This window comes from Sardina pilchardus, chromosome 24, assembly GCF_963854185.1.
Source record: "Sardina pilchardus chromosome 24, fSarPil1.1, whole genome shotgun sequence".
NCBI classification, from domain to species: domain Eukaryota; kingdom Metazoa; phylum Chordata; class Actinopteri; order Clupeiformes; family Clupeidae; genus Sardina; species Sardina pilchardus.
Genome location: NC_085017.1, coordinates 24,302,982 through 24,310,895, shown reverse-complemented (window position 1 = coordinate 24,310,895; position 7,914 = coordinate 24,302,982). Strand labels below are relative to the sequence as shown.

The 7,914-nt window shown below is 40.1% G+C and overlaps 2 protein-coding genes, 1 long non-coding RNA gene and 3 other non-coding genes across 6 annotated transcripts in view; 2 read left to right on the top strand and 4 right to left on the bottom strand.

The window, feature by feature from the left end:
* parp10 (poly(ADP-ribose) polymerase family member 10) overlaps window positions 1-7,914 on the top strand; it is a 124,635-nt gene that overhangs the window by 111,308 nt on the left and 5,413 nt on the right. The window contains exons 2-4 of the mRNA XM_062529097.1: window positions 6,001-6,036; window positions 7,161-7,333; window positions 7,550-7,792. Coding sequence (XP_062385081.1) covers window positions 7,162-7,333; window positions 7,550-7,792 — 415 coding nt within the window. The 5' untranslated portion in view covers window positions 6,001-6,036; window position 7,161. The remainder of the gene's footprint in view (window positions 1-6,000; window positions 6,037-7,160; window positions 7,334-7,549; window positions 7,793-7,914) is intronic.
* pex3 (peroxisomal biogenesis factor 3) lies at window positions 41-2,147 on the top strand. The gene has a single exon (XM_062529116.1). It carries the CDS (start codon window positions 182-184, stop codon window positions 1,277-1,279), a length of 1,098 nt encoding a protein of 365 aa, XP_062385100.1. The 5' UTR covers window positions 41-181; the 3' UTR covers window positions 1,280-2,147.
* Window positions 2,605-4,881, bottom strand: LOC134072433 (uncharacterized). Its single transcript, XR_009937161.1, has 5 exons — window positions 4,631-4,881; window positions 4,239-4,330; window positions 3,594-3,710; window positions 3,175-3,287; window positions 2,605-2,824 (listed from the first exon to the last, which is right to left on the bottom strand). It is a non-coding gene; the product is annotated as an uncharacterized LOC134072433 (long non-coding RNA).
* LOC134073274 (small nucleolar RNA SNORA9) lies at window positions 3,003-3,135 on the bottom strand. The gene has a single exon (XR_009937270.1). It is a non-coding gene; the product is annotated as a small nucleolar RNA SNORA9 (small nucleolar RNA).
* Window positions 3,417-3,549, bottom strand: LOC134073271 (small nucleolar RNA SNORA9). The gene has a single exon (XR_009937267.1). It is a non-coding gene; the product is annotated as a small nucleolar RNA SNORA9 (small nucleolar RNA).
* On the bottom strand, window positions 3,820-3,952 carry LOC134073273 (small nucleolar RNA SNORA9). The gene has a single exon (XR_009937269.1). It is a non-coding gene; the product is annotated as a small nucleolar RNA SNORA9 (small nucleolar RNA).

Sequence of the window (7,914 nt, the reverse complement as noted above, 5' to 3'; positions counted from 1 at the left end):
ATGTTCCAGTGACATCAGACGGCGACTGACAAGAGTCAAATCTGAATGAACCAGGAACTACCAGGAGGCCACGCGACATACAAGGCGCTAGTAGACTTACAATCTTAAAAAACTTTACAACAATTAACGCTAATGGAAATCTACCACCCTCTTCCTTGAATCTGAGATTTGGAATAACATTATGCTGTCTCCGTGGAGTTTCCTCAAGCGTCACAAAAAGAAGTTCCTCTTCACCGGAGTGCTCGTTGGAGGAGGATACCTACTGAGTAAATATGCCCAAAGAAAGTTGCAGGAATTTCAGGAAAAAGAGGCTACAGAATACATTACTCAAGCCAGACGGCAGTATCACTTTGAGAGTAACCAGAGGACATGCAACATGACTGTTCTGTCTATGCTGCCATCTCTAAAAGAAGCCATTATTATCCGCTTAGATTCAGAGAGCCTTACGTCGTTGCTGAAGACGAGGCCAGCTAACAAGTTTGAAATCTGGGAGGACCTGAAAATAATCAGTTTTGCCAGGAGTGTAGTAGCTGTGTACAGTACGTGCATGTTGGTTGTTCTACTACGAGTTCAGCTCAACATCATTGGTGGTTACCTGTACTTGGATAACTCCGTGAATAAAACTGGAACGGTCCCATTTGCACCACCTGAAGTTCAACAACAGTACTTGTCCAGTATTCAGCATCTTCTTGGAGATGGGCTGAATGAGTTGATGACTGTAGTGAAAAAAGCAGTACAAGATGTGATGGGAGGCATGTCTCTGAAGCAGAACCTGTCACTGCAGGAGTTGGACCAGCAACTAGAGAGCATCAGACAACGTGTAGAGGAGGGCTTCGGAACAGCATCACACAAGCCTCTCTCCTGGTATTTGATGCCAGACGAGGAGAATACACTTGAGGCTCAGGTGTGTGGTTCGAATGGGAATGATGACCTGACTCTGAAGCTGCTGAATGAAACTAGAGACATGTTGGAGACCCCTGACTTCAACATGGTACTCAACACTTGTCTGCGCAGAGGGTTCAGTCGCTTCCTTGATAACATGGCAGAGTTCTTTCACCTGCCACAGGGATGTGCCACATCTCTAGAAGTATCTGGAAATCTCTCACTTGAACGTCTTCCACTTGCCAAAATCATCCCCATTGTCAACGGACAGATTCATTCAATATGTAGTGAAATACCCAGTCATTTTGTCCAGGACCTCCTGTTGATTGACCAGGTGAAGAAATTTGCAGCTAATGTTTATGAGACATTCAGCAGTCCACAAGAACTTCAACAATGATTTATGATTTGGACTTTGGTTCAGTCAGTCCTAACTGTGTTCCATGTTCAATTGACTGGCCATACATGGAATGTGAAATTATTGTGTTCTTATTTTTCCTGCATGGAGATTTGAAGAAATGTTGTGGGTGAAGTAGTCTAATCAAGTATGGTCTCCAGGTTCTAACAAAATCAGATCACACTTGAATGTGAGGCTAGTTGTATAGTTATTTGGCCAAAACATTGTTGACAAGTATAGTGTGTTGTATGATTTGTAAACAAACGGAATGTGTTTTGAACATACACCATGCTTTGCAAGTATGTACCACAGCCATCAAATAAATGTCACTTGTGAATCTCATATTATAATATCATTACTTGTAGAATTTATTAATTATTCCTTTGACAGCATGTTTTCTTTCAGCAAGGTGAAGATGTAGTCCTACATAACATTGTTATTGTTGAGACTATGACTTATTTTTATTGTCACTGTTTAGAAACAAAGGACATTTTGTGTGCAGAAATTATAGGAATGGGTCTATTAGAATCAGGGATATTTGGTGATATAACAGTTTTCATAAGCTCTTTCTATCTAGACCTTAAAATGTGCTGTATGTATGTACGTACATTTAGGTATTGTATTTGGCTTTAATGGCATGGTTTAATTATGTTAACATTACTTTAACACTAAATAGTCTAATTTAAATGGTACTGTCATGTTTCAAAGTTACTGTTTTCACAGAATAGTTTATATTGTTTCTGGACTGTAATTCAGTCTTCTGCATTACAGATATATCACATTGTAATAAACAAATCATGGGGAAATCTAACTGGTTAAAAGCATAATGTGCAGGTATTTTTGATGTTATTCCCCCAAATAAAGATGCATTCTTAACTCACATTATTTTGTTTCTTAAAGTATGAAAAGCCTTTTGATCAACATGTTAAATTGTTTTGGGCATCTATATTGTCTACAAGATCAAAGACCATGGAAATAAGTCAGAGGGACTAATCCTCCCCCTCAAACCAGTAGCCCAAAACACCAATTTCTATTCCAGCCCTTTCCCTTCGGTACATGTGGAACTAGCGCCAGAGGTATATTACATTCTGATTGACTTGAGAGTTTGATAGCTAAACACCGGCAATAATAGCCTATGTTTCATGGAACGGAAAACATGAACCAATTCATCAGAGTGGATGGAAGACTACAGAGCAAAAGGAAACCATATTTAATAGATTTAATTTCCAACTATTATTAAAAAATATTTGCTAATTGGCCTTTATTTTTCCATTAATGGTTTATTTGCACACACACACACCAAAGGCGTACAAGAAGAAAACAGCATTAGTTGTGAGGCCACAAAGAGGATCATCTGACAGTTCTGATGTGAGAATCCCTAAGTAATGAATGAACTGTACTTTAGTTCAACTTTACGGATCCCCATCTCTGCACAGCGCCCAGACTTCAACACAAATTTCAAATAATTACAAAGGCATTTCTTGGACAATTCTTTATTGTATTGCAAGATATTTATTTCTTTGGTCCAGGACATCACCAGGCTCACCCCTGAAAAGTAAAACAACTGTTAACAGCTTTTCCATGCTCAGCAATCTGTGACCTTATAGTACCAGTCAGTCATTACTACATAACCTAGTCATATTGACTTCTAGAGGATTCAATATACATTATATACATATGTGCCAGCCATCATTTTATTAAGATAGCTTTGTAGATGATATTAATTAAATGTCTGAGGTTTCTATAACCTTGCTAAGGACGAGATATAGCAGGGCCTCAAACCACCTCAGGTCTCTCTAGCAGACATTACAGGAAAGGTCAGAGCCACCTCAGGCAAAGCCTCGCTGAACAGCCTGCAGAAAACGCAAGGTTTAGTCAGAAGTGAAAGTCATCCTTACGGTTGTTTGTTGATTTGCATGCTGGTGAGACATCTTGTCTTTGGTCTTTAGCAGCTGTAGACTATTCATTTTTCACCCCGTTTCTCTGGATGCCCTCCAAGTAGTTCAACCATCTGTACAAAAATAATATATTGTTCAGATTAATAAATACTCCAGGCACTAAAGCAATAAACCCATGTCAACTGAAATTTAATGGATGACAAATAATCACCCAAGTCACATGAAGTTTAGCCAAGCACATTGAATGTCTGAGGTTTATATAACCTTGCCATGGATGAGACACAGCAAGGCCTCAAACCAACTCAGGTCTCTCTAGCAGACACTACAGGAAAGAGCAGAGCCACGACAGGCAAAGCCTCGCTGAACGGCCTGCAGAAAACCAACGCACATTTAAAGTCATAAGTGACAGGCATCCTTACCATGGCTTGTTGAATCCCATGCGGGTGTGGCACATCACTGTCCTCTTTGGTTATTAGCTGCTATGGACAACCAATTTCACCCTGATGCTGTCCATATCGTCCATGAAATGCACCTACCTATAAAAACAGTTTTTTTTTTTTTTAGATCAACAGATATATACTACTTGACATGCATGACAACAAATGGAACACAAATCTGAGCCACGTCAGGTTAGCCATACACATTGAATGTCTGAGGTTTCTATAACCTTGCCATGGATGAGATACAGCAGGGCCTCAAACCACCTCAGGTCTCTCTAGCAGACATTACAGGAAAGATCAGAGCCACTACAGGCAAAGCCTCGCTGAACAGCCTGCAGAAAACCCAATGGGATGTCTATTTTGCTCAAACAAGCTATCCCCCAAATTTGAAAAAATGAAAAAATGAGGTAGGTAGACCTAGATTTGCAGCAATGCTCTACAAAAAAGCTAAAGACACAAGAGAGACACACACAAAAAAGACACAAAAATGTATTGCAAAAGACAGCTTCTTCCCCCAAGCGGTCATTCTGTTGAACCACCCTTACACCAAACAAAGTGATTCAACCGGTTCAATCCCTGGGGTCAAATTAGGCTGATTTTATCAATAGAACAAATTGATCTTACCACTGCATGCCTCAGCCAGAGCAACGTTCTTTCCAGCCTTTCGACATCAAGATTTGATGCAATGGCACAGGGATACTGAAGAGCTCATCCATCTGTTTTCAAAAAGGAAAATGATCTCAGATTAAAACACATTGAAGATGAGGACACAGCTGCATGCTAGGTTTCTATAACCTTGCCGTGAAGTAAAGAAGGTAAGGCCTCAAGCCACCTCAGATAGCAGACACTACAGGAAAGATCAGAGCTACCAAGGCAAAGCCTCGCTGAACAGCCTGCAGTGCAGGGAACCACCAACAGTACACTTACTACTTTACCATCTTAAAAGATATGTTTCATTTCCAAATCAACTCTCGCTAATTAGTCTGAATAATTAACAAGTTTGTACGTTAGCATACCTTTCAGAACTTCGGTCTCTTAACCCACGTGGGACGTTAGGCCTGCTTCCTGTTTCATTCACTCAACGTTGCCTGTTTTAGTCATCGGAGTTGAGACGCTTGAATATCAGACATCAGGTCAGTGTTTACCCATCAACTAATTGCATAGCTCAAAAACACTCTACAAATCCGTCTTAAACTTGCCATTGTGCTGACTTTTTCTCGATCTTCTTGCGAGCACAGCATTACCGACCTATCTGCTTGTTCAGAGCATGGGAAAGAGGGAAAACATATGTTGAAGTTAAACGCATGCGCAGCTATGTCCATTTAGATTTGGCCAATCGTCGTGTAGCTAGCTACTGCCATCTAGTGTACCAAAATGAAAATGGTGCCAAATTGTCAAATTTGAGAAATTTTGAAAAGGGCCGCAGAGCTCTCTGATACTGTTCATCAATTATTGCACATGCACACATCCATGTGGCTGAAAATAAGTAGCCTACATTTCCTAGATGTCTGGAAAATGTTTCTTATATCTTTTGAGAGTTCAGAAGAACTTTCACACAGACACCTATGTTTTCTGATGAAACCAGCTCTCAGAAATAACCTGTCAAGTTGTTTCACGTTGTTGCCTCTCTGTTGTATCTTGGACAGACTCACTGAAAGGTAGGATACACCTCCATTCTAAGTTCCAGTTGTCAATTTCCAACATTTATCATAGGCAATAGGATTGCACACACCCAACTTCAACAGATTGGAATGGTAAAATCTGTCAGAGGTTACAGTTTGCTCTGTCACTTACTGGCACAACTGGACATTAAATAAATAGTAGCCTATGGTTAGTTTAGTAGAGTAGCCTATGTATGTTGATTTTTTACAAATTATGAGGGCATACATTTTTACAGACATGGCAAACATGGTATCCCTACCTTTCTTTCAGATTCATTGCAGGTATGTGCTTTGCAAGCAATATTCACATTTTAACACAAAACGGGACAAACAGGCCAAATCTATGAAGGGCAGTACAAAGGGCAGTAATCTGAAAGCGTCTATGCCACTGTCGAACATAATCTGCAATCTGAATGCTGACTAGTTGTCGACTAGGAAAAGGCACAGGGAGTAGGATGTTAACATGCTAAAAGAGATGCTAATGGTTTAATCTGCTCAGATAACGTCATCAATATTGTAAATATTGCTTAATATTCATTCATCCACATTTAGTCAGTCTAGGTCAGTTTTAAAGATTCATTACTGACGCTCCGCAACCCTCTCTGGTTGAACGGGTTGAACCAGAGAATGTGATTGGATTGAACCAGGGATTGAACCTTGCACTTGCCTGGCTGTTGCAGCAGGAACCAGGAAGTAAGACATGCAACACAGCTATGGAAAACACCAGTCGTCATGATCTGAACGAAGTCTGCTAAACTCAAGTGAGTTCACTAAATTACTAAATAGACGAAAACAGTTCATATTGAAAGACTGCAGAACACACTTCTACGTTTTAAACCAAGAGGTTGGCAAAACATCGTGTTATTGTTTGAGTTTCTAGATATCCATGCAATCTTGCTGGCTTGTGTGCAGCTTTCGGTTTCCTTTCCTGATTATGTTAGCAAGCAAGCTAACATGGCTGGCTGGTAGTCGGTGGCAAGATATGACTAAATAATATTAGTATGTTATGAAGTCGAACACAGGCTACCACAAGTATTTGGTTGTAATTAAGTTGCATTTCGTTCGTGAAAATGGTTAGTTTCAACAGAGTTCCTTGAGTGTTCGACGACGAAATGGGTTGTTTTTGGTGATGTATTTCATTGGTGTGTAACTCAATATTCATATTATGAAGTGCCATACATGTCTAGCGGGTCGATTAGGCAATTTTACGACAATAGGCTATTGTAAAATACACCCTTACACCAATCACAATTCGCGTGAAGTGTGATATTCACTGGAAAAACCGTGATCAGGCTGTTGCAACCGAGACATTCTCAACATGTCAGAATCAGCTTTATTGGCCAGGTTTGCGTGAACAAACAATTAAGGAACTTGACTCTGGTTAATCTTTGCACTCAAGTAGGCCTACAATACTCAACAATAACTTAAAAAACAGTAAAAAAAATAAATAAGAATAAGGGCAGTAAGCTATGTAATAAAGGAATAAATAGCCTACTCTATGTGTACTTACAAATAAATAGATGCTATGGGTGGGATAGGGTAATACAATTGTCCGGAGGGGGAGTATGACTGTTGTCCCTGTCAAGGTATACCATGGTCGTGGACACCCCCAACAGGCACAGGCAAGACGCAGTACAATGCAATGATGATGTATACAATATTGTAACTGTAAGATTGAAGTGCACATGTTATGAAGTAGATGAGCAGAACAGGTTGAATCACTTTGTTTGGTGTAAAGCTATTTCTGAGTGTTCAACAGAGTGACAGCTTTTGTGTCTTTTTTGTGTCTTTTGCGATAAAACTACTCTCAGCTTTTTTTGTAGCCCGTTGCTGCAAATCCAGGTCTACCTACCTCATTTTTCACTTCTTCCTTCTTGTTTATCAGAATGGGAGATGATATCCTGGAGGAAAGAACCTTAGAGGTGCTCAACGTTCCTGCATCAATCGATGACGATTTGTTATCACTGTACTTTGAGAACAAACGGTCCGGGGGAGGTCCTCTCACGTCTGTGGACAGACAGGGAGGAAAGGCCACAGTAGTATTTCAAAATGCTAATGGTAGGTGGTAACCAGTTTTTATTACTAGCTATAATCAAAGTTAAGCTAATTACAGAATTGCTGTTGAAAGATTTCTTGAATGATGCATTTTCATCTTTGCTGTCATGCTCTTTAGTCTTGATATAGCATGTTAGTTTCTGCTGGAAGTTGTTTTTGTTGTATTTTTTTGTTGGTAGCTGGGGTTTTTTTTTTAATATCTTTTTGATTTTTCAACAGATGCTGCAAGAGTTTTCTCCAAAGCCTCCCACATCCTTAGTGGGACCACCTTGAAAGTTCAACGTAAAGCCCCCAGCGATCCTCAAAGGTTCCTACTGCGTGGCTTAGACCCTCGTACCAACACAGAGCTGGTGGAACTCTACGTGGAGAATGTCGTTGGAGTCGAGACTGACGAATACAAGCTCTTTCCGTCACCAGGGAAGAACTTGGTCGTAATCCAGTTTCTCCAACCCTTCTCAGAAGGTTAAACCATTTTGCACCAATTGCAATGACTGTAATAGACATGGATCATCATGGTCTTCCGTTACATTAGTCAAAATGCACCAAACGCCAAAATTAGTCAAAAATGAGAGTTGTTATATGTT